This window comes from Nycticebus coucang, chromosome 8, assembly GCF_027406575.1.
Source record: "Nycticebus coucang isolate mNycCou1 chromosome 8, mNycCou1.pri, whole genome shotgun sequence".
Lineage (NCBI taxonomy): Eukaryota > Metazoa > Chordata > Mammalia > Primates > Lorisidae > Nycticebus > Nycticebus coucang.
This window is the reverse complement of record NC_069787.1, coordinates 42,184,635-42,212,014: the sequence shown is the minus strand read 5'-3', so window position 1 is coordinate 42,212,014 and position 27,380 is coordinate 42,184,635. Positions and strand designations below refer to the sequence as shown.

The window sequence follows — 27,380 nt, the reverse complement described above, 5'->3', positions numbered from 1 at the left end:
TTCATAGTTAATGGTGAAAGGTGTGGGTCCAGTTTCAGTCTTCTAACAGGTCGCCAGCCAGTTCACCCAGCACTATTTGTTAAATAGGGAATCTTTTCCCCACTGAATGCTTTTGATTGGCTTGTCAAAGATCAAATAACAGTAAGTAGCTGGGTTCAACTCTTGGTTCTCTATTGTGTTTCATACATCTATCTCTCTGTTTTTGCGCCACTAGCATCCTGATTTGATCACTATCGATTTATAGTATAGTCTGAGGTCTGGTAGCGTGATTCCTCCTGCTTTGTTTTTATTTCTGAGTAATGTCTTGGCTATTCGAGGTTTTTTCTGATTCCATATAAAACGAGGTATTTTTTTGAGATCTTTAAAGTATGACAGTGGAGCTTTAATAGGGATTGCATTAAAATTGTATATTGCTTTGGATAGTATGGACATTTTAACAATGTTGATTCTTCCCAGCCATGAGCATGGTATGTTTTTCCATTTGTTAACATCTTCAGCTATTTCTTAAGTAAGATAGACTCTCACTGGATTAAAGATTTAAACTTAAGACATGAAACTATAAAAATACTAGAAGAAAGTGCAGGGAAAACTCTTGAAGAAATCCATCTGGGTGAGTATTTTATGAGGAAGACCCCCCCCCCTCCCCCGGCAATTGCAGCAGCATCAAAAATACACTACTAGGACCTGATCAAACTAAAAAGCTTCTGCATAGTAAGTAAAGCAAGCAGACAGCCCTCAGAATGGGAGATGATACTTGCAGTTTATGTCTCCGAGAAAGGTTTAATAACCAGAATCCACAGAGAACTCAAATGTATTAGCAAGAAAAGAACAAGTGATCCCATCTGAGGCTGGGCAAGGGACTTGAAGAGAAACTTCTCGGAAGAAGACAGGCACATGGCCTACAGACATACAAAAAATGCTCATCATCCTTAATCATCAGAGAAATGCAAATCAAAACTACTTTGAAAAAAAAAAAACTATTTTGAGATATCATCTAACTCCAGTAAGATTAGCTCACATCACAAAATCCCAAAACCAGAGATGTTGGCATGGATGTGGAGAAAAGGGAACACTTCTACACTGCTGGTGGGAATGCAAACTAATACATTCCTTTTGGAAAGATGTTTGGAGAACACTTAGAGATCTAAAATAGACCTGCCCTTCGATCCTACAATTCCTCTACTACTACTGGTATATACCTACAATTCCTCTACCTCTATGGTATATACCCCGGAAGACCAAAAATCCCATTATAACAAAGATATTTGTACCAGAATGTTTATTGCAGCTCAATTCATAATTGCTAAATCATGGAAGAAGCCCAAGTGCCCATCAACCCACGAATGGATTAATAAATTGTGGTATATGTAAACCATGGAATATTATGCAGCCATAAAGAAAATAGAGACTTCTTTCATGTTTATGTGGATGGAGCTGGAACATATTCTTCTTAGCAAAGTATCTCAAGAATGGAAAAAAAAGTATCCAGTGTCCTCAGCCCTTCTATGAAACTAATTTATAGCCTAAGAATATGGGGAAAGGAGAAAGGGAGAGGAGTGGAGGTGGGAGGATGGGTGGAGGGAGGGTAATTGGTGGGACCACACCTACGGTGCATCTTACAAGGGTACATGTGAAATTTACTAAATGTAGAATATAAATGTCTTAACACAATAAGTAAGAAAATGCCAGGAAGGCTATGTTAACCAGTTTGACGAAAATATTTCAAATTGTATATAAAACCAGCGCATGGTACCCCATGATTGCATTAATGTACACAGCTATGACTTAATAAAATAATTAAAAAAAAGAAATTAGGACTCATTCAGTGGGAAAAAAATTGGCAGAAACCATCCTTGGGAAAGCCCAGATATTAACCCGACTAGACAAAGACTGTTAACTGTCTAAAATATACTCAAGGAACTGAAGTAAGTACAAAGAACTAGAGAAAATCAAAAGAATGATATGTGAACCGTATCAATAGAGAGATGGAAATTATAAGAAATATAATAGCTGAAATAACAACACGGGAGGGGTCAACAGCAGATTTGAGGAGGCAGAAGAATCAGTAAACTGGAACATAGGGCAATTGAAATTAACCTGTCTGAGGAGCAGAGAGAAAAATTATGAAGAAAAATAAACAGAACTTTAAGGAACCGCGAGACATCATCAAGCTTACCAACATACGCATTATGGTCAAACAGTAGAAAAAGAAAAACAGATACTTGAAAAATAGTTAAGGAAATAATGGCTGAAAAGGATTTTTTGGTTTTAGTTTTTATATTTAAGTTAACTTCATTTTTTTTTTTTTTTTTAAACAGAGTCTCACCATGTTACCCTTGGTAGAGTGCCATGGTGTCACAGCTCACAGCAACCTGAAACTCTTGGGCTTAAGCAGTTCTCCTGCCTCAGCCTCCCAAGTAGCTGGGACTACAGCCGCCCGCCGCAATGCCAGTCCATTTTTTTTGTTGCATTTGTCATTGTTGTTTTAGCTGACCCAGGCCAGGTTCGAATCCACCAGCCTCGGTGTATGTGGCTGGTGCCATAACCACTGTGCTATGGGCGCCGAGCCTTTTAACTTCATTATGAGTTAATTTTTGTATATGGTGTGAGGTAGGAATTCAACTTTATTGTTTTGTATGTGTCTCTCCAGTTGTCCCAGCACCATTTGTTGAAGAGACTGTTCTTTGTGTATTGAATAGACTTGACACTTTTGTTGAAATTCATTGGACTTTGGATGTACAGATTTATTTTTGGACTCTTGATTCTATTTCATTAAATAACCCCAACCCTAACCCACTCTTGTGCCAGTACCACAATCTTTTGATTACTGTAGCTTTATAGTAAGCTTTGAATTCAGGAAATAATGCATTCTCCAATTTTGTTCTTTTCCTTTTTCTTTTTCTTTCTGTTTTTTTTTTTTTTTTTTACATAGTCTCACTTTGTTGCTCTTGGTAGAGTTCCCTATCATCATAGCTTAAGTAACCTCAAACTCTTGGGCTCAAGTGATCCTCTTGTCTCAGTTTTTCATTTTTAGTAGAGATGGGATCTCACTGTTGCTCAGGCTGGTCTGGAACTGGTGAGCTCAAGTGATCCACCCACCTCGGCCTCCCGGAGTTCTAGGATTACAGGCATGAGATACCACACTCGGCCAATTCTGTTCTTTTTCTAGATTATTTTTCTTAAGATCCCTTCCAATTCCATGTGAATTAGAGGATCAACTTTTCAATGTCTGCACACAAGGTCATTGGAATTTTGATAGAGATCATGTTGGATCTGTAGATTGTTTTGGGTAATACTGACATTTTAACGATATTAAGTCTTCCAGTTCATAGGGACATCTTTATATTTATTGAGGTCATCTTTGGTTTCTTTCAGCAATATTTTACAGTACATTAAAATGTACATCTGTATGTCACAAGTCTTTTACCTCCTTGGTTAAATTTATTCATAGATATTTTATTTTTATTTATATGTTTTTTTCAGACAGACTCTCACTCTGTCACCCTGTGTAGAGTGCTTTGACATCATAGCTCATAGCAACCCCAAACTCTTAGGCTCAAGAGTTCCTCTTGCCTCAGCCTCCTGAGTAGCTGGGGCTACAGGCACTCACCACAACACTTAGTGAATTTTCTTCTTCTTTTTTTTTTTTTTTAAGTAGAGATGGGGTCTTGCTGTTGTTCAGGCTGGTCTGAAACTCCTGAGCTCAAGCAACCCACCCACCTTGGCCTCTCAGAGTGCTAGGATTACAGGCGTGAGGTACTACACCCGTAGGTATTTTATTCTTGTAGATGGAAATAAAATTGCCTTCTCAATTTCTGTTTGGATTCTTCATTGCTGGTATAAGAAACACAATTGCTTCTTTTTGAGACAGAATCTCACTCTGTTGCCCAGCCTATCTCAACAGGAACCTCAATCTCCTGGGCTAACGTGATCCTCTTGTCCTCAGCCTCAGCTGCCTCAGCCTCCAGTGCTTAGTTGGGAGTACTGACATATGTTAAAATGCATGGTTAAATTTTTCTATTATTAGTGGAGACGGGGGCTCTCTCTTGCTCAGATTGGTCTGGAACTCCTGAGCTCAAGCGATCCTCCTACCTCGGCATCCCAGAGTGCTAGGATTTCCATGGCTGGCACGATTGCTTTTTGTATATTAATCTTTTTTTTTTTTTAGTCAGAGTCTCACTATGTCGCCCCCAGTAGAGTGCCGTGGTGTCACAGGTCACAGCAACTTCAAACTCTTGGGCTTAAGCAATTCTCTTGCCTCAGCCTTTCTAGTAGCTGCGACCACAGGCGCCTGCCACAATGCCCAGATATTTTTTTTTGCAGTTGTCGTTGTTTGGCAGGCCCAGGCTGGATTCGAACCCACTAGCCCTGGTGTATGTGTCTGGTGCCCTAATTGTTGAGCTAGAAGCGCCAAGCCTTGTATATTAATCTTGTAAACTGTAACTTTGCTGGATTTGTTTATTAGTACTAATACTGTGTGTGTGTGTGCAGGTTCTATGGAATTTTCTTTATATATGATCTTGTCATTTGTAAATAGACATAGTTTACTTAGTCCTTTCCAATTTGGATGCTTTCTATTTCTTTTTCTTGTCTTTAGATCTTCCAGTATAATGTTGAATAATAGTGGCATTCAATAGTGGAAAGTAGGCGTTCTTGTCTTGTTCCTAACCCTAGGGGGAAAGCTTTTGGTCCAGTACTGTTGAGTATTATGTTAGCTGTGGCTTTTTCAGAAATTCGTTTATCTTAAATGCTCTTCCTCTTTTAGGAAGTTCCCTTCTAGTCCTAGTTTTCTGGGCATTTTTATCATGAAAGGATGTTGTATTTCATCAAATGCTTTTTCTGCATCAATTGACATGATTGTGTGGGTTTTTTCGTCTACAAATATGGTGTATTTATACACTTTTATTTGCAGTATAAAATAATTTTTAAAGTTGAACCAAGTGGTTCATTATGTATATACCTGTATAATATAAAATACTTTTTAAAAGTTAAACCACGTGGGGTGAATAAGTTTAATAAGTCTCATTTATTAAATAATGCTAGCCACTTCTCTGGCTTGAGTGAGTTTTGAGTTGGGCAAAACAAAGATGAAAACCTTATATCAATCCTTCAAGTAACCCCCAGACAGGTTAAAAGAGATGATAATTTGTGATTAAAGTCTCCTCGGCTTCTTCTAAAACTCTAGGCACTATGGTGTCTCAGTCTGTTTGTGCTACTGTAGAGGAATACCTGAAGCTGGATAATTTATAAAGAAAATAGATTTGTTTGTTTCAGTTATACAGGCTGTACAGAAAGCATGGGGCCAACATCTACTTTTTTTTTTTTTTTGAGACAGAATCTCACTCAGTCACTCTGGGTAGAGTGCTGTGACATCATAGCTCACAGCAACCTGAAACTCTTGGGCTCAAGTTAACCTCTTGCTTCAGCCTCTCAAGTAGTTGGGACTACAGGCACCTGCCACAAGCAGCCGATCTACTTTGGTCTCCCAGAGTGTTAGGATTACAGGTGTGAGCCACCATGCCTGACCAATATCTACCTCTGATGAGGACCTCAGGAAACTTTCATTCATGGAAAGGGAAAGGGAGCTGGTGTGTGCAGATCATGTGGCAAGAGACGAAGCAAGAGAGAAGGCGATGCCACACTCTTAAAACAACCAGCTCTTGGGCGGCGCTGTGGCTCAGTGAGTAGGCCGCCGGCCCCATATGCCGAGGTGGCGGGTTCAAACCCGCCCCGGCCAAACTGCAACAAAAAAATAGCCGGGCGTTGTGGTGGGCACCTGTAGTCCCAGCTGCTTGGGAGGCTGAGGCAAGAGAATCGCGTGAGCCCAAGAGTTAGAGGTTGCTGTGAGCCGTGTGACGTCATGGCACTCTACCCAAGGGGGGTACAGTGAGACTCTGTCTCTACAAAAAAAAAAAAACCAACCAGCTCTTGTGGGAGCTAATAGAGTTAAGATAGCGCCAAGCCATTCATGAGGGATCCATCCCATGACCCAAACACTTTTCAGTTAAGCCTGACCTCCAATGATGAGGATCACATTTCAACATGAGTTGTAGAGGGGTAAAACAAAACTGTAGCACAAGGTGTGACACTGGGAATGCAGGCTGATGCTTTCAAGACTTAGTGTATTAGAGGGATGCAACAAGGATAAGTAATGCCACAAAGCTTACCTACAATATTTTAATCGCCTTTTTGATTGCTCAGTTCCTGTGAACCTTTGACTGTTTTCAGGTTCTAACAAAGTTGGTTCTGACAGTTTCTGCTTGTTTTTCAGTGTTTTTAGTGTTTATGGGCGTGGGTGGGATAGAGGCTTAGATCTTCCTACTCTGCCATTTTGCAGATGTTACTTTCTTTGTTGCTTTGTGATTTTTAAAAATTTCATCCTTTTTTGGGTGGCACCTGTGGTCAAGTGGGTAGGGCGCTGGCCCCATATGCCGGAGGTGGCAGATTCAAACCCAGCCCCAGCCAAAAAAAAAATTTTCATCCTTTTTCTTTTAAGGTAGTGGGTCTCAACCTGTGAGACCCACAGGAGCTGTATTAAGAGTCGTGGCATTAGGAAGGTGGAGAACCACTGTTTTAAGGCATTATTTGTTAAATTTAATTGCTCTTGAGATCCCTCAAATTTGTATTCACTTCTGAAATGAATTTTTCCTTTTGTTTCTATTCTTTTCAGTTCTTTCACCTTTTCTAGAATGTTGTAATTGTGATTTATATTGCCCTCTAATGTCTTGAATTATTTTCCTTAATATCTTTTAGCTTGTTTTGAAATAGAAAGTTTTTTTTTTTTTTTTTTTTTTTTTTGTAGAGACAGAGTCTCACTGTACCGCCCTCCGGTAGAGTGCTGTGGCGTCACATGGCTCACAGCAACCTCTAACTCTTGGGCTTACGCGATTCTCTTGCCTCAGCCTCCCGAGCAGCTGGGACTACAGGCGCCCGCCACAACGCCCGGCTATTTTTTTGTTGCAGTTTGGCCGGGGCTGGGTTTGAACCCGCCACCCTCGGCATATGGGGCCGGCACCCTACTCACTGAGCCTTTTGATGTATTCCCAAGGTCTGTCTTTCATTCAGCTCCTTATTCTCTCCCTTCTCAAAAAAATAACTGTATGGGATATGACCTTGATACTTTTCTATTGCTCATTTTTATATGAAATTAGTTTTGTTGAACTTTAGAAAGGAGTAATGGTTCAGGATAACTTTTCTAATTCACAGAGCTCCCTCTTATGTTGTTTTTGTAAAATGTTCAAATATATGGTGGTTTCCTTTGCCCTTTTCCACTTTTATCTGGATCTTTTCTTTCCTTATCTCTATGGTTCCTGTCCAATTCAATTTTGTTTCCATTCCCGGGAGTTTTCCCTTTCCCTCAGTATGGAGCCCTATCCTGGAGGGTAGCTTTGGTCGGTAAATTGGTTTTAAGAATTTATATGGCTCCACCTGTTACAGCCTTGTTAGGAAATTACCCCACACTCAGTTGTTCCTGGATTGGGCTAACCTTTCCTACTCCCTTCTTACACTGTTCTCTATACTGTCTAATGAATACCTGGTGGCTATTTTGGTATTGTCCTCATGTTCCTTACTTGCTCCATTGCTTCCCTATGTATCCTACACAGATTCCATGAAGGTCTTGTGACTGTTGGTGGTTTTCTCCACTCCGATTTTGAGGTTTGTGTGGATATCGTGTCACATACTTTTGCTGCCAATGTTGTGCTTGGGAGTTTGGTTTTGCTATCTTAGTTACTTTGATTTTAGGTGGCGATTTAGGCAGATAAAAATCTATATTGTACCACCTGCCATCCACCCCAAATCCAATCTGTATTCATGTATTGGTCCCGATACAGGGACCATACACCTGACCATACTTCCCTGTATTGGTCAGGTGCAGTAGTTCACTCCTGTAATCCTAGCTACGTAGAAGTATGAAATAGGAGGATCCCTTGAGCCTGAGAGTTCGAGGCTACAGTGAGCTATGATTGCACCACTGCATTCCAGCCTGAGCAAGTCTCCGTCTCTAAGAAAAATAAAATTAACACCCCTCCGCCCCCATAAACTTAGAATTTGTGGTCTCTGATCTTTGTTCCTTTGTTGTTTTTTTTTTTAAAGACATAGTCTTACGGTGTCACCCTCAGTAGAGTGCTGTGGCATCACAGCTCACAGCAACCTCCAACTCTTGGGCTTAAGCTATTTTCTTGCCTTAGCCTCCCAAGTAGCTGGCACTACAGGCACCCGCCACAACGCCCAGCTATTTTGTTGTTGCAGTTGTCGTTATTTAGCAGGACCAGGCTGGCTTCAAACCCTCCAGCTTTAGTGCATGTGCTCGCACGGTAACCACTGTGCTACAGGTGCGAAGCCTGGTCTCTAATGTTTGGCATGTCTACTATGTTTGTGTTTTATTCTGGAGCTTTAGTTCAAATATTATTAACCTGTTGATGTTTGTATATTGTAAAACCTAGCAGTATAAAAAGGGTTAAAAAGAAGCAGTGTGTTATTATAGTTGAAAAATATTTTTATAGATTATAGCAGAGTTGAAAGTGATGCTAAATGCATATGTTTATGGAATGAATTAATATAGCAGGGACTTTTTGAAGGCTAAAGAGCAAATTATGCAACCTATGAAGTGCTCTGCCTGTGTCATTAATCAGCAGGAGACAGGAGAAGGGACTTTTGGGACAGGGGTAAATCTTTCAGTTCAAGGATCTCCATTAATACCTGATTTGGGTAAACTTAAGAATGATATAGGGGAAAGCAAGGAGTTGATACAATAAAGCCTGAAAATAATGACAGTGGAGCTATTAAACTTTGGCCACAAGCCACAGAACTGGTTTTTGTTGTTGTTATTATTTTTTGTTTTTTTTTTTAAAGTTTAGTCCAAACTGATTTTCTTTACGGAGGAGAGGGGGTAAAAAGCCTAATAGAAGGTTTGTAAGCATAGAGGAAAATGATATTTCTCTTTCGAAAGTGACAAAGGGGCCAGTGTGGTTGCTTATGCCTGTAATGTTAGTGCTCTGGGAGGCCGAGGTGGATAGATTCCTTGAGCTCAGGAGTTCTAAACCAGCCTGAGCAAGAGCAAGAACCTGGGTCTAAATATAGCCAGGTGTTGTAGTGGGTGCCTATGGCCCCAGCTTCTTGGGAGGCCGAGGCAAGAGGATTGCTTGAGCCTAAGAGTTGGAGGTTGCTGTGAGCTATGACTGCAAGGCACTCAACTCCAGGGTGACTGAGTGAGTCTCTGTCTCCAGAAAAAAAAAAAAAAGAAGAAAAGAAAGAGACAAAGGATCAGTTAATTACCTATGTAGAGGAAAAGCACCCAGAGACTGTAAATGCAGTCCTTTTTCAGGCCCTTAAAAACAAGTTGACATCTTTATACCCTTAGGAACCTAACCTAATAGGAAATAGAATAACTTCTATACCATGTAGATTGAATAATGGCAGATTGTTTTATAGATGATGCAAACACTCCCACTCTCCTTTTTTGAGACAGAATCTTACTCTGTTTTCCTGGGTAGAGGTCAGTGGTGACATTGCAGTTCACTGCAACCTCCAAATTCTGGGCTCAGGTGATCCTCCTGCCTCAGCATATCATGTAGCTGGGACTATAGGCATGCACCACCATGTCTGGCTAATTTTTTCTGTTTTTGGTAGAGATAGAGACTCACTCTTGTTCAGGTGGGTCTGGAACTCCTGAACTCAAGCAATGCTCCTGCCTTGGCCTCTCAGAATCCTAGGATTATAGGCCACTGCACCTGGCCAAAATCGTTATTCATAATATCAGTCTTTCAAAATAGTGAAGGGCAGAAAGTTAAGTCATATCCATGAAAATATTTCTGCAGAAAACTAAACTAATATGATTTGGCATTGTAGCTATACACAAGTGCAGGGATCAGGGGCATGAGTGGAGGTTAGTGTGACTGAAGGATGAGGTAAGAAAAGAGTGAGAGGGGGCAAGACATGATTGCAAGAGGGACTTTACCTAACAATTGCAATCAGTGTAACCTGGCTTATTGTACCCTCAATGAATCCCCAACAATAAAAAAAAAAAAATAACAATAAAAAAAAAAAAGAAATAGATTTAGTAAGGAAAAAAAAAAAAAAGAAAAGAGTGAGAGGATTTAAGCTCAGAAAGAGAACTGGGACCAAATCATGTAGGGCTTTATAGACTGTAATGGTAAAGAATTTGGATTTTATTCTAAGATATTTGGAAGCTATTCAGTTGAGAGTAGAGGAAACATGAACAACTAATGTCAATTATATGTTCAAGCTTAAATGGAGGCCAAAGGTACCATGATGTGCTTTGGATGGCAATATAGAAATGTCAGAATAATAAGAACCTGGGTCAATATTGATTTAAAATTATTTTAACTTGAAGTGGCTTTGTTGCATAATGGATCATGCATTGGTCTTCTAAAATTCTTTAAATTTGAAAATGTGTTGTGGTTTTAGACTTATATAGGAGTTATCAAAATGAGGTGTTGATATCGATACATACATATACCTATATATACATTTCTTTGTATTTGTGTTTTCTGTAATTTTGGTAAATAGTACTGAACCATATTTCATGTACTCTTTATTTCTATGCTGTTCTCTTTTATGTTTAAAAAATGTCAGATGCAACCCACTGAACTAACCTAATAACCCAGTAATGGATCAGTACTTGAAATTTGAAAACTACTATAAACTTGTTATAATCTCCTTATTTGTCTTGCTCAGGCACACATTACTGAAAACAACCAAACCTAAATCCAGACACTGGACATTTCCCAATAATATATTTATTAAAAAACAAAACAAACAACAACTGTCTTATGCAATATAACAGCAAGTTCCAGTGTAGAAAAAATTTTGAGGATAAATGTTTGTTTTTGAAAGTATTGCCTGTCCTTTTGTTAAGGCCTGTAAATTATAAATAGACTGTAAAATAATAACACAATTTTCTTTTATTGTCTGTAATTAGATATGCAGATTGCTAGCCAAAGTAACCGTTAGTCTGCTTTGAATTATACACAGAGAATAAGTCATTTATAAATAGCTTGGTGGCCTTTAAATTGTCACCTACTAGGAATTAATGAAATGAAATATTATTTTCCCATTTTCTTCAAAGTGTTTTTTTTTTTTTTTTGAGACAGAGTTTCACCATGTCACCCTCAGTAGAGTGCTGTTGTGTCACAGCTCACAGCAACTTCAAATGCTTGGGTTTAAGCCAGTGGTTCTCAACCTGTGGGTTGCGACCCAAGTAGCTGGGACTACAGGCGCCCGCCACAAGGCCCAGCTATTTTTTTTATTGTTGTTGGTGTAGTTGTCGTTGTTGTTTAGCAGGCCCAGGCCGGGTTCAAACCTGCCAGCCCAGTGTATGTGGCCGGCACCCTAACTACTGAGCACGGGCACTGAGCCCAAAGTACTTATTTTTTTGTATTGTGTTTCATTATGGAGGACAGCCATGGGAGAATGAGTAAAGGATAAATGAAACATAAAGGTTGGTATGAAACAATGAAGGAAAAATGGCCCTTTTAATTCTTTTATTTGAATCTTTGCTCTCTAGCTATGTGACCTTTGGAAAGATCCTTGACATGCCTGCATCTCACTTTTCTCATTTATAAATGAAAATAATGTATTTGTTATCATAGCTTTAATATTAAGGTTAAATGAAAGCCTGCTGGCATAAAGTATAATGTATACTGTATTCGGTGTCTTCTTTCCTTTTTTCTTGCAAAGGAGTTTCAGTGAAAATCTGAGTGCATGCAAATAAAAAAAAGAAAGCTATGTCTTTTTTATCGGTTATTCTCTTCCTAATAAGTTTATTGTGTCTGATCCCAGTTGTTCTGAATTTCTTTTGGGATTAGTAAGTGACAAATAGGTAGGCTTCCTGTGCCTCCTGTTATACCCTTTCTCTTCTTAAAGAAGAAAGATTACATGATGCACAGCAAGTCTGGGAAGCCAGGCAGTAGTACCTTTACAGTTGATTCCAGTATGTTTGTTTCTGGTGGCTCAAATATACAGAGAATTTACTGAAGATACATTGGTCCTGATAATCAAGTTATATTATCTAATTGATAGGTATTAATTATAGATGTTACCTAAAACCGATTGCCCTTGCCTGTGCAAGAAAGAACACTTCCTTTAATTTAACCCAGACATTCTTAGGAACAAAGTTACAAAGTCAGAGTGAGATGGAAAAATAGAATTTTTTTCTACTGGCCTTTTCCTTATAATAGCTTTCTTGACATATATACGCATGTATGTATGTATATATACACACGTATATGTATATATAATTCATATACTATAAAATTCACCTTTTAAAGTGTACATTCAGTGGTTTTCAGTATAGTTTATTCACAGAGTTGTGCAACCATGACCACTATCTAATTTTATGACATTTTTATCACCCCAAAAAGAAACCTTTTACACATTCCCCATTCTGCTGCTGCCCCCTCAGTCCTTTTTGCACTTTTTATCTCTGTGAATTGCTTATTTTGGCTGTTTCATATAAATGGAATCATAAGTGTATAATATATGGTCTTTTTTGAGTGACTTCTTTTACTTAGCCTAATGTTTTAAAGGTTCATCCATCTTGTAGCACATATCAGTACTTTATATTTGGCAGTACTATTTTTATTGCCAAATAATATTATATTACATTATATACATTATCTATACCACTTTGCTTATCCTATCAGTTGATGGACATTTGGGTTATTTGTACTATTTGGCTATTATGAATAAAGCCTCTATGAATATTCATGTATAAGTTTTTGTGAGGACATATGTTTTTAGTTCTCTGGAATGTATACCTAGGCGTTGATTTGCTGGGTCATATACCAACTTTATGTTTAACATTTTGAGGACCTAACAAACTGTTTTCTAAAGTGACTGCACCATTTTGTCTAGCTGGATTTTAAATTACCCAGTTTTAAGTTTTGTTTTGTTTTGTTTTAAGTAAAGCCACGGAACGAAGGGTTCTAATTTCATATATATTAAAGAGAAATGAGCTGAAGTGAGTAGTTTGAATTAATAGAGGAAAAACCCATCTGTAGTAGTTTGCAAAGCTAGAAGTTACTTTTTTTAGAAGTAGGGTTTTTTTGTTTATCTGTTTTGTTGAGACAGATTCTCAAGCGGTCACCCTGGGTGGAGAGCTGTGGCATCATAGATCATAGGAACCTCAAACTCTTGGGCTCTAGTGATCCTCTTGCCTCAGATTTTCTATTTTTAGTAGAGATGGGGTGTTGCTTTTGCTCAGGCTGGTCTTGAACTCATGAGCTCAAGCTATCTACCCACCTTGGCCTCCCAGAGTGCTAGGATTCTAGGATTACAGGCATGAGCCACTGTGCCTGGCCTTAAAAGTAGTTAAAAGTAGGTGGGGTTTTTGTTGTTGTTGTTTTGAGACAGAATTTCAAGCTGTTACCCTCAGTAGAGTGCTGTGGTGTCACGGCTCACAGCAACCTCAGACTCTTGGGCTTAAGTGAGTCTCTTGCCTCAGCCTCCCAAGTAGCTGGGACTACAGGTGCCCGCCACAATGCCCAGCTGTTTTTTGGTTGTAGTTGTCATTGTTGTTTGGCAGGCCCAGGCTGAATTCGAACCTGCCAGCGATGGTGTATGTGGCTGGCGCCCTAACCTCTTGAGCTACAGGCGCCGAGCAGTTAAAAGTAGGTTTGATGGGCAACATCGCAACACCCTATCTCCACAAAAAAATTAAAACATTAGTAATTAACTGTTTGTGGTGGCATGTGGCTCACTGTTTAGGAGGCTGAGGCAAGAAGATTATTTGAACCTAGAAGTTGGAGGTTATAGTGAGCTGTGATTTTACCACTGCATTCCAGCATAGGTGGTAGAGCAAGACTGGCTCACATACAATTAAAAATAAACAAACTAGGTTTGGAATCATTATTATTAATATTTGGCTTTTTTTTTTTTTTTGCAGTTTTATCTTCAAGACACTAAAAGTAGTAATGGTACCTTTATAAATAGCCAGAGATTGAGTCGAGGCTCTGAAGAAAGTCCACCATGTGAAATTCTTTCTGGTGATATTATCCAGTTTGGCGTAGATGTGACAGAGAATACACGGAAAGGTACGGGTATGGATTGATTTTTTTTCCCTATTATTTGTGTACTTAAGATTTTTTAATTTTTTAATTCTGTTATAAAACATTACATACTTTTACATGCTTATAAAAGTAATTTAAATGCAGCATTATGTGCAGTGAAAAATTAAAAGTCTCCTACTTGTATTAGTCTTCTAGAATTTTAAATTCTGAAATATTAATTTATATCATTTATCACATTGTGAAAACGTGATTAACTGTGGTGTCAGTTAGGAAGCAGTTGGCTGCAATGATAACATACTCAACCAAAATAAGCTTAAACCATAGAATATTTATTATTATTAAGGAGACTTAAAGAGAAGTCTGGAGTCAGATAGGTTTTATTTTGTTCGTTTGACTTGTTATCTTCAGGGATACAGGGTCTTCCTATCTTCCTGTTTTACTATCCTTACCACGTTTTTTTATGCTTTTGCTTGTTCCCTCAGTGTTAAAAAGTGGTAGTTGCAGGTACCAGGCATCATTTTCTTCACATCAATGTCCTAGGCAAAAAAGATGAGGTAGACAAAATGCTTTCTTGTGTAGCTCTTTTTTCATTTTGAAAGAACAATCTTTTGTAAAATCCTCCCAGCAGATTTCTCCTTAGGTCTCACTGGCCACCTGGGTAGGTAACATAAATAGCTACTTACAACTTCAAAGAAGCCTGGGAATTTACTTACCTGGCAAAGCAGGGAGTAAAGAGATCCATGATTGTCATAGTTCAATTTTGATTTTTCATTCCAGGTTGTATGTATATTGTTACCCCAAACAAAATCCTTGAGTTTTATTAGCAAAAGAGGGAAAGACCATGGAAGTAGGCAGCTAATGTTATTTATTACAAGTATAAAAGAAAATTCCATGTCTCACAGTTTTTGAAACTAAAAGTACAAAATAAGTAAATATAGATTGATATTTTTATATTTACAATTTTAAAGCTTCTTGAATCTACCTAGTTCACTGTCTACTTTATGACCATGAAATTGTATGGCTAAATTATAAAAGTAAATGGATAGAAACCAAAATTGTGCGGTTCCACTGATTTAATATGGACAGTGCAAACATTTGGCAAGTTTCCCTTTTCATCTCTCTGAACATACTTTGATCTAATATTTCAGCAATATTAGATTCTTGTAGTCTTCTTTGAAACTTTACTTATCTTTCATGCCAACATTAAGGAAATAAAGAAAAATTTCATCATTTAATGAACTTACTGGCTTAAAAAAGTTGACTTATGTATATGGGCTCCTGGGATACAGCTATCTCACCAATTGAGTGTTACCTGTTTTAGCACATACCAGAAAAAAAATGTAGATTCTTATCCTGTGAAAAATAACACTGTAAAAAGCTTTATACAACTTGGAGATATCTCCTAAAATTATTCAACACTATTGGATAGTCTCTGGATCAAATTTAAAGGGGAATTTCAAACTGTGTAGCCATTTTAAGAAAGAAAAAAACTATATTAAAATAGTAATACTCAACATATACCAATAACATTTGTTACCTTGTATATTCTATCTTGTATCTCTTGTAATTGCAGAATTCAAACATGTCTTGAGTATTACAATTTTAATAGTTTTTTCCTTTCTTAAAATGTATATACTTTTTTTGCACCTTCTGTTCATATATGTACACATACACAGAGGATGCCAAAAAATGTATATACATTTTAAGAGATTGTTACCTGTGTATTACTTTTTGAAGTTGAATTGAAGGTAATGTTACTGGTCTAGTGTACCTAGAGATGCCACACATCTATTTTACCTACAGTTTGTGCACTTTTGGGGAATGATTGATTTTACTTGCAATAAGATCTCGTAAAATGTGTATAAATTTTTTTGGCATCCCTGGTATAGAAAGGAAAGGAGACTTTTATACCAAAATATAGTAACTTAGATGAAATTTATAATCTTAAATTCCCTCTGTTTTAAAGAAGAAAGACAAACAATGAAGGAACTTGGCACTTACCAGAAGAAATTAGAGAAAGAACAAGAAAAAGAAGGGAAGAAGAAATACAAAGCAGAAATTAACAAAACAAACAAAAAAACTCTAAAAGGGATAAACAAACCCAAACCCTATTTCTTTTAAAAAGAAAACGATAAAGTAGGTAATTCATAAACTTTGATGCATTAAAAACACTAGCAGAAATATGCAAGAGGAGTGGGAAAGGAGAAATAAATACAGTTATACTAAAATAATTCTAAGAGAATATTGTTATGCCTACCTATGGCAAAATAAAGAAAGCTATAGAGTAAATTGATATTGTCTTAGCAAAATTATCCCAAGAAGTGTAAAGCCTGAATAAATTAACTTTTTAAAAAGAGAATAGAAAGTTATTGAAGATTCATCATTGAAAAGATACCAGAAATAGAGGGATATACAGCTGAATTTGATCTTATTTTAAAAAAACAGGTGAATCCCATATTATTTAAATAATTCTAACATAAAGGGGGGAAGGTCCCAAAATCTTTAAGGAAGTCAGCATATCACTAATGAGAAAATCTGATAAAAAATGCAGTACAAGGGCGGCGCCTGTGGCTCAGTCAGTAGGGCACCGGCCCCATATACCGAGGGTGGCGGGTTCAAACCCGGCCCTGGCCAAACTGCAACCAAAAAATAGCTGGGCGTTGTGGCGGGCGCCTGTAGTCCCAGCTGCTCGGGAGGCTGAGGCAAGAGAATCGCTTAAGCCCAGGAGTTGGAGGTTGCTGTGAGCTATGTGAGGCCACAGCACTCTACCGAGGGCCATAAAGTGAGACTCTGTCTCTACAAAAAAAAAAAAAAAAAAAAAATGCAGTACAAAACTGTACTCAATTTCACTTGTGACAATAGTTGAAAAATTCCAATTAAGAGATTAGTAAATTAAATTCAGAAATAAAGCTAGAAATAGAAATTCAGAAACAAATAAACAACAAAGTAGGATTTATTCTAGGCATAGGAAATCTGTCAACATAATTCACAAACTAAAGCTGAAAAACTATGTAAATATATAACCAATAGTTGTCGTACAACTGAATGATCAGTAGATGTTGAAGAGATATTCAGCCAAATTCTGGAATTAACCCTAACAAAAACCTCTAAATAGAATGAAAAGAAAACTATGTAAAATAAAAATTCTAAGTAAAATAGAATAAAAATAGCAAAAATATGATATAGCTGTGAAAATGTATAGCTAAATACATAGCAACAAAGATAAATCTCAAACATTATCTTAAGCAAATTGGAGAAGGACATGTATAGTATAATCCATTCACATAAAGCAGTACTATGTAGGGGCGGCGCCTGTGGCTCAGTGAGTAGGGCGCTGGACCCATATACCGAGGGTGGCGGGTTCAAACCCGGCCCCGGCCAAACTGCAACAAAAAAATAGCCGGGCGTTGTGGCGGGCGCCTGTGGTCCCAGCTACTCGGGAGGCTGAGGCAGGAGAATCGCCTGGGCCCTGGAGTTGGAGGTTGCTGTGAGCTGTGTGACGCCATGGCACTCTACCAAGGGCGATAAGGTGAGACTCTGTCTCTACAAAAAAAAAAAAAAAAAAGCAGTACTATGTAGTGCTTTTAAACACATTTATAGAAAAAAATACATAGGAAGTTATACATGTGAATGATTGAAAATAGTTTGTGAGGATTTATGAAAGGAGTATTTTTGCATTAGTGTGTATATTACTAAAAACAATGGAAGCATAATTTTAAAATTGCCCATTATACAGATATTAAAAAGAATAAATTAGAATTATATAAATTGCAGGGTTTCTATAAGATACATTGTTGAATAAGGAAAGAATCAATTGTTTTTAATAATTTCATTATTTTAAAGTCTCACCAATCCTATAACTATAGATGTATGTGTTTGTATATAATAACATGTACATGAGGGTGAAGTACTTAAGAATACATAGTATGTCATTAATGAGGGTTATCCAGGAGTGTGAGTAGAAGTAGAGAAGACAACCAAATTAAAAGTGAAAGGAGGCTAATAGAACACTTAAACATCTTCCAGTATGTATGACTTTTATGTATTTATGTAAAATTTGTGTAAAAAGAATTTTAGAAAAAGAATATATATTATGTAAAATACAGTAGGACCTCTGTAAGCTGACTACCTAAGGGACTGTAACAACTGGTCAACATATGGAGGTTGTGGTCAACATAAGGAACTTCCACTGAGTACATATGATGTATGTCCAGTCTACGAAAATTAGGTCAACTTAAAGAGGTGGTCAGTTAGGTTTTATTGTATTATATATCAGGGTTTTCTTAAAAAGATAATTGACCCAACGCCACCGAACATCATCAGGTCCTATTAGTGTTTCCCCTGCTTTCAGCTCTAAAAATGTGGGTTTTATGTTTTACTTTCCACGCAGTATGGCTCCAGGGAGCAAACACCCTGGTCAGGCATGTACAGATAATCTACACTACGCATATAACATATTGTAAACAAGTAGGGTGATATTCTAGTAGATTTTTAGAAAGAAAGGAAGAGAGACAGCCAAGGTTTAGCAACCCAACCACTGGCTACTCCTCTATTCTCACAAACTGCTACTGTAACCCCCTATTGCGAAGCTTTGGGCCAGTTAGTTCTATAAATTTTACATATAACTCTAGTCAGCTCATCATTTCAGGTCTTCTTCACCAACTGTTCCTTAGTTAAGCCCCTATGAACAAAGGGCCTATTAAGAGCAAGGTCAATGGTGTATCTTTCTTTGACTTTGTGCTCCAACTGCACTAAATTACTCCTCATGATATACCTGGCCTTCAAGCCCTCATACATGCGTCTTCCCATGCCTAGAAACCTTTTCTGATTCTACAAGACTGGATGAGGTATTTCCTACATGCCCCTCTGCATTCTGCACACATCCTTTTTGTGTCCTCACTCCTAAACTATAAGCTGTGCAAGGGCAGGAAATGTGTCTGTCTTCATTGTGGAATTTCAAAATTCAACCTGGCATGTGTTGATTGAATAAATTTAAAATGTCCTATGAATCTTCATCCATCATTTTACAAAAGCTTTTTATCTCACCCCATCTAAACCAAGATTTGGACAACCTTCTTAATCCCCAGAGACTTAATATGAAGATTGAGAATCAGCAACCTCCTTATTACCTACTGCTTCTCCTTAGCCTATGTAAGCTTTAATTTTCTCATTTTATAAAATGGGAATCATGATCCTGCTTCCTACATCAAAGGGTAGTGGTGCAGTGTTCATATTGTGATATGGTGTTAATATTGAAATTTGGAAGAGTGTATATATAATGCTCTCTTCAGGGCCAGGTACTGTTATTGTTACTAAAACCCTTGATTACCATATGTACCGTCTTTGCTTACCATTAAATCTTTCTTTCTTTCTTAGCAGTTTCAGCGCTAGGTTCCTTTATCTGTCCTTTAGAACTCATAAATGGCCATTTCAAAGGTACTCTTACCTACTTCTCCTTTCCAGATGCTAGGAGTAATCACAAAGCTGATTTAGCACAAACCATATCTCTTTCACTGGAAACCTCTCTGATGGCATGAAAATCTTTTGTTCATTTTAAAAATAGATTCTCCATCCGCAGGCTATGCACCAGATTTTTCTGCATAGCTTTGTACAACTACAGATCCCTGGATTCCATGTTTCAGTCCCAATAAGGTGTGGTGTGTGAGTCTGTTGTATAACTGCTTAATTAAGGTTCTGGCAGCTGCTTTTTTCTATGCTTTCGCCTGTCTTTAAGTAACAAGTTTCCTTCTCACCTGTCTGCTATGAATCCATTCTTATAGGTGCTATATTTCCAGCTGTTAGCTGGTTATTTCCTCTTGAATGTTCTGCTGTTTCCCTATAATTACTCTGCCCAAAGATTAATTTCCCCTTCATACAACTTACTGACTTCCAATTTTTTTTTACTGCTCCATCATTCTCTTGAACACTCTAGCTTAGAGTCTTGACATCTTTTCTGAATTCTGTGTCTTCCACCTTACCTCTGGCAGTGGTTGTTGTTTGCCTTCTTTCCTTGTTGCTCTCTGTTTTTTCTGTTGTTATCCTAGAGTGTTACACCATACCCTGGTATAATATGTCATACTTAGGTACAGTACACCATACTCTGGTACAGGGGTCCTCAAACTTTTTAAACAGGGGGCCAGTTCACTGTCCCTCAGACTGTTGGAGGGCCAGACTATGGTTTAAAAAAAAAAAAAAAAAACTGAACAAATTCCTGTGCACACTACACATATCTTATTTTGAAGTAAAAAAAAAAAAACAAAATGGAAACAAATACAATCACACAGCGCTGCATGTGGCCCTCAGGCTGTAGTTTGAGGACCCCTGTAGTCTGGTACAATACACCATCCTGGCCATCATTCTCTGCCAAGCTATTGCCTCCAGAATATTCTTCTATTACGGTTTTATTGATGTCATTTTCTTGCTCTTAGAAGCCCTGCTGTGCCATACTGTAGAACAAAGTCTAAAACACTGAATTATGCACTTAAGGCCCTCAAAAATATAAACTCAATTTAACCTTTTGATTTATTTTCTATTACTCCCCTGAATATATGTTAAGTTGTTAAAATGGATTATTTAGATGTAAGGTGGTACACAGAAAAGATTCTTTTGAATCCTGGTACTGCCACTTAACAAACATGTGGTCTCAGCAAGATTCTTTAGCCTCTTTGACCTTAGTCGCCTCATCTATAAAATAGGACATAAAAATCACTATTTACATGGTTTTTCATAACTAGTTAACAGGTGTTCTTAGCATGGAACCTGGCCTCTACAGAGCCTTGAAATGTAGGTTCTTTACTTCCTATATCCAGTTCCCTTCAACTGCTCTCCTTACACGTGCATGTTCTCACTTCCTTTTCCTGTTTCCTTGCTTGTTCTGTTTTCTCTACTTTTCCTTCTATTACAATTTTTTTTTTTTTTTTGTAGAGACAGAGTCTCACTGTACCGCCCTCGGTAGAGTGCTGTGGCGTCACACGGCTCACAGCAACCTCCAACTCCTGGGCTTAAGCGATTCTCCTGCCTCAGCCTCCCGAGTAGCTGGGACTACAGGCGCCCACCACAACGCCCGGCTATTTTTTGGTTGCAGTTTGGCCGGGGCCGGGTTTGAACCCATCACCCTCGGTATGTGGGGCTGGCGCCTTATCGACTGAGCCACAGGCACCGCCCCAGTATTACAATTTTTTTTTTTTTTTTTTAAAGATTTCAGTTTAATGTGAGGGTACAAACAACTAGGTTACAATATTTGCATTTTTTAGGTAGAGTTCCTTTTGTAGTTGTCCTGCACCCAAATTACAAATTTTTTTGTTTTTTACCTTTTTCATAAAGCTTCCCCTGCCCTTGCCCATTCCACATTCTCATAGCAGTGTTTTATATCTCTTCTAGCATTTGTGGTTTAACTCCTCCATTTTTTCTCCCTTTGCTGTTATGTTAGGTATTTCTGGTTTGTTCTCTCTACATTGAAATCTCTTCAAAGACAAGAACCTGGTTTCCCCCATTATTTTTAGCACATTGCTTTGTAGCCAGCACGTTCTGAAGTAAATATTTGTTGAGCAAACAGGTAAATCAAGAGAACCACCACTCCTGGGTGAGTCAAGAAACAAGCCAGTGAGCGATATTACTGCATAGTATTATAAAGAAATAGAAATAAAGTGGTAAGTAAATCCACATACCTAGAGAAAAATTTCTTCCTACCAAATAAATAGGTAGAAACAAGACTAAATAGTTGACTTTGAGGCTATAGCAATAAATGTACAAATTAAGCTTAGAAGATATTGTCATAAAACATCTGGTCAAAGATGGACAATTTGGACATGAAATCATAATAACAGTAATGGATTAAAATATATCAAATATGGGCGGTGCCTGTGGCTCAAAGGAGTAGGGCACCAGCCCCATATGCCGGAGGTGGCGGGTCCAAACCCAGCCCTGGCCAGAAACTGCGCGGGTGTGTGTGTGTGTGTGAGAATATATATATATGAAATATATTCAAATCCATAAGCTTAAAAGCATATTAAAAAGGAAAAAAGATTTGATTACCTTTGGAAAAATTTAGGAAACCAATTTATCATTCTGAAACATGTAAGTAAATAAAGAGAAAAATATCCTGCCTTTTTCTTGTAAGAATTATATCTGAGGTTAAAAAAAATAATTGAAGAAGAAAAGTTCTTTTAATAGATAAACTAGAGCTCACAAATGAAAACAGAATGAAAGAATATCAACTTTTAAAAATTAGAATTAAGGCTCGGCGCCTGTGGCTCAAGCGGCTAAGGCGCCAGCCACATGCACCTGAGCTGGCGGGTTCAAATACAACCCGGGCTGCCAAACAACAATGACGGCTGCAACCAAAAAATAGCCGGGCCTTGTGGTGGGCGCCTATAGTCCCAGCTACTTGGGAGGCGGAGACAGGAGACTCGCTTGAGCCCAGGAGTTTGAGGTTGCTGTGAGCTATGATCCACGGCACTCTACCAGGGCAACAGCTTGAGGCTCTGTCTCAAAAAAAAAAAAAAAAATTAGAATTAAAAGAGTACCTGTCTATTCAGCTAACTTTCTCTGCCCCCTTTCTAACTTAATAAAAAAATAAGTTCTAAGAATTAGAAGCTTTATGACGCCAAAAATTTGGGATCAAAGGTCCTTGTAACCATTTTACAGGAGTATCCTTTCTCCAAAATGCTTGCGATCAGAAGCATTTTGGATTTTGAATATGGGTTGTTTTATTTTTTTAATTTTAGAGTATTTGTGAATAGTTAAGATATCTTGGGAATGGGGGCACAAGTTGAAACACAGAATTTATTGATGTTTACATCTTATAAACACACATAATCTGGAGGTAATCTTATGTGATACTTTGGTTTTGACTACATTGTAACTGCAAACCATCACACGTTGGTAATGGAATTTTCCACTTGTCATGTCTGCACTCAGAAAGTTTTGACTTTTGGAGCATTTCAGATTTCAGAGTTTCGGATAAGACATTCTCAACCTGTACATTAGATTGTAGTCGTAAGCCATTTAAAAAACTCATTCCCCCATCTAGAAATATTAACACTTTTCATTTTCATCTTGGTTTGTAAAATATATCTTAGGTTTTTATGGTTTTATTCATTGTCCTTCCCATTGCTGCCAATCATTTCAAGAGATCCTTCAAACTACTCTTAAGTATAGAGTAAAATTTCTACTCACTGTAAAAATGGAGATAGAACCAAACTATAACACACCTACCTCAAAAGTTCCAGCGACCCTATCCAGGTCTGCAGACAGGTCCTCTATATGGTGTTTATGCAAAGAGACGACGAAAAAAGGCCAGGTGCATACCAAAAGTAAATACAGTAGCTCAAAAGCAAAATAAATGGCCTATATAAGATTATAGAGGGAAGGCTAGGAGCCTGTGGCTCAAGTGACTAAGGCGCCAGCCACATATACCTGAGCTGGCGGGTTCGAATCCAGCCTGCCAAACAGCAATGATGGCTGCAACCAAAAAATAGCCGGGCGTTGTGGTGCCTGTAGTCCCAGCTACTTGTGAGGTGGAGACAGGAGACTCGCTTGAGCCCAGGAGTTGGAGGTTGCTGTGAGCTGTGATGCCATAGCACATGGCACTCTACCCAGGGTGACAGCTTGAGGCTCTGTCTCAAAAAAAAAAAAAAAAAAAAAAAAAGATTGTAGAGGGAAAAAACAGACAAACGGTATAATAAGTTTGTGCAGTCTTCACCCTGATTTTTAATAGTCTCATAACTATAGCAGATAATTGCAGATTTTTCCACCTTGTTTCTTTAATTCAGACACACCTGGTTTTCATATTTTAATATTGCTGAAATTTGCGTGTGGCTTATAATACATGTGTATATTTAATGTGCCAATGTTCCCATAGTTCTATTATCCTCCCCAAGGAGCTATTAAAATTTTGTTTTATAATTAATTTTGTCCTTGAATCTTGAAACATAATATTTCTGGGATATATCGGAAAGTAAAATATGTTTTAAAAGTATTTCATAGAATGCTTTAGAGCAGTATTTTCCAAAGTATATTCGTCATAATATCAATTCTATGTGTTCCTATAAGGAGGTCAGGGGGGATGCTCAAAGGTTAAATAAGTTTAGAAATATTACTTTTTAGAGCTTCATTATGGACAAAACCCTTTAAGGCTCTGAAAATGGCAAAAAATGAAACATAAGCCAAAAACAACCCCCCCCCCCAAATCTTTTAAAACTTCTTTTAACCAAATATAACCAATTCATCTGATCTTCAAGTCCTTTTTTGTTAATATTTTTGCACTCTATTTTGGGAAATGCTGCTACGTATAGTTGATTAATGTAAGTATTAAAACAAAACATTTTTATCAGGTTACTTTAAAGACTTGCCTGTTGCAAATCAAAACAATAGCTCAGATTTCTATGCATCTGTGTTTCTACCTATTGTAAGAATCATTTCAAAGGCAGGTTGGATAGACAAGTTGTCAGCTTAGTCAGAGATGTTCTTTTTTTCCTTCCTTTTTTTTTAAAATAAATCATAGCTGTATACATTAATGCAATCATGGGGCACCATATACTGGTTTTATATACAATTTGACATCTTTAGAGATGTTCTTTAAAAAAAAACAAAAAAAAAAACTGCTGGGTAATGCCCGTAGCTCAGTGGGTAGAGTGCCAGCCACATACACTCAGGCCAATGGGTTTGAACCCAGTCCAGGCCAGCTCAACAACAATGACAACTACAACAACAAAAACAAAACTAGCCGGGCGGCTTGGTGCCTGTGGTTTAAGCAGCTAAGGTGCCAGCCACATACACCTGAGCTGGCGGTTTCGAATCTAGCCCAGGCCTGCCAAACAACAATGACGGCTGCAACAAAAAAATAGCCAGGCATTGTGGCGGGTGCCTGTAGTCCCAGCTACTCGGGAGGCAGAGGCAGGAGAATCACTTTAGCCCAGGAGTTGGAGGTTGCTGTGAGCTGTGATGCCATGGCACTCTACCCAGGGTGACAGCTTGAGGCTCTGTCTCAAAAAAAAAAAGAAAATAGCCAGGCATTGTGCATTGTGGCAGGCAGCTGTGATCCTAGATCCTTGGGAGACTGAGGCAAGAGAATCGCTTAAGCCCAAGAGTTTGTGGTTGCTATGAGCAGTGATGCCATGGCACTCTACCAAGGATAACAAAGTGAGATTCAGTCTCAAAAAACAAAACAAAACAATAGGGCGGTGCCTGTGGCTCAAGGAGTAGGGCGCCGGTCCCATATGCCAGAGGTGGCAGGTTCAAACCTAGCCCTGGCCAAAATAAAAACAAAACAAAACAAACAAAAAAAAAAAAAACAAAACACAAGTTTAGGCTAGGTGTGGGTGGCTCATGTCTATAATCCTAGCACTCTGGTAGGCCAAGGCAGGAGGATCACTTGAGCTCAGGAGTTTGAGACCATCCTAAGGAAGAGCAGTACCCCATCTCTACTAAAAATAGAAAAAAAAATCTGGGCTTTGTGGGAGATGCCTGTATCCTAGCTACTTGGGAGGCCAAGGCAGGAAGGTCACTTGAACCCCAAGAGTTTGAAGTTGCTGTGAGCTAGGCTGATGCCATGGCCCTCTGGCCTGGGGCAACAAAGTGAGACTCTGTCTAAAATAAATAAAAATAAAAAAAACTTTATTACCAACTTAAAGATATTGGTAATAAAGATATTGCTGGATCTTGATCTAAATATGTGCTCCTTTATTTATCATAGGCTGTTTTAGTAAGCCATAAGCTGGGATAAATCCATTTCTTCCCTGTCTTCTGCTGGGGAGAGAAGGGGACTAAGTAGTTCCTGCAAATGGAGATAAAACCTACTGTCCTCAAAGTAGGAAACATCTTTCCCCTTGAGTACTAGAAACTCTAAAATATTAGGCAGACATGTTCTTTGATATTTTCAGTAAGCATTTGTTAACTGTTAGAAGGTAAGAGATGACTGCTAAGTATACAGGTTTATAAAGTGAGAAGCAAACAATCGTTACTGCCCTTAAAGAGTTTAATCTAATTGGTGAGAAAACTCTTGCGTAAATGATAAATGTTTATAGTGAGGTGTGTTTAATGTTATAAGAAGTAGATATAGGAGGCTCTGGGAACATCTAACTCAGATGCTGAGCTTTGGTAAAGGAAGTAGAAAGTCTGAGTCTGGAAAATAAGCAGCATTTGCTTGTATAGGCAAGGGGATAGAGGACATCACTGACAAAAGAGACGGCTTGTGGGCAGCGCCTATGGCTCAGTCGGTAAGGTTCCGGCCCCATATACCGAGGGTGGCAGGTTCAAACCTGGCCCCGGCCAAACTGCAACCAAAACATAGCCGGGCGTTGTGGCGGGCGCCTGTAGTCGCAGCTACTCGGGAGGCTGAGGCAAGAGAATCGCTTAAGCCCAGGAGTTGGAGGTTGCTGTGAGCTGTGTGAGGCCACGGCCCTCTCCCGAGGGCCATAAAGTGAGACTCTGTCTCTACAAAAAACAACAACAACAACAACAACAACAACAAAAAGGGACAGCTTGTGTAAAAGTCATGGAGTTGTAAAAGGTAGGGTGTTTAAAGATGGCAGGTAGCTTGGGTTTGAATAGGATACTCATGGTAGCAGGATAGAGAATGAGACCAGAAAGGAAGGAATCCAGTGATTCGTGGCTGTGATTGCTGTGCTAGGCAAAGTTTACAAGACTGTCCAGTAGATCTGCAGTCTCCATCTGCCAGGCTGTGGACCAGGAACAGTCTATGGCTTGTTAGGAACCAGGCTGCACAGCAAGAGGTGAGCTGCAGAGAGATAGTGAAGCTTCATCTGTATTTACAGCTGCACCCCATCACTCACACCACCACCACCAGCTGCACCTCCTGTCAGAAGGCAGAAGCATTAAATTCTCATTGGAGCACCAACCCAACTGTAAACTACATGTGAGGGATCTAGGTTGAATGCTCCTTATGAAAATATAATGCCTAATGATGTGAGGTGGAGCTGAGATAGTAATTCTAGTGCTGGGGAACACCTATAAATACAGATTGTCATTAGAAGAGAGGTTTGACTACACAGTGACTATAATAAATCAGTTGCTTGTAGACTCATATCAAAACCATATCTGTCCCCACCCATCTGTGGACAAATTGTCTTTCATCAAATTGTTCTCTGGTGCCAAAAAGATTGGGAACCACTGCAAGAAGATGGTTCTTCATCTGTGATAGCATTTTCCATATAATCAATTAGTTAATATAAATCTGTATTGAATAAATGTTCTAAATTCCTTATGTTAATGTGCCATTCCAGATGACAGTCATATTATGAACTTCATGTTTATATTATCATCTTGATGATTTGTGGACCTGATCATTTAATAAGTTACCCCCAAATACATTAACTCTCTTCTTAAAAA

The 27,380-nt window shown here is 38.4% G+C and overlaps 1 protein-coding gene across 24 annotated transcripts in view; it reads left to right on the top strand.

The window, feature by feature from the left end:
• Positions 1–27,380, top strand: part of SLMAP (sarcolemma associated protein) — a 197,298-nt gene that overhangs the window by 78,422 nt on the left and 91,496 nt on the right. For all 24 annotated transcript variants that reach the window (XM_053600227.1, XM_053600229.1, XM_053600221.1 and 21 more), the window contains exon 2: positions 13,907–14,054. In XM_053600227.1, the coding sequence (XP_053456202.1) occupies positions 13,907–14,054 (148 nt within the window). The remainder of the gene's footprint in view (positions 1–13,906; positions 14,055–27,380) is intronic.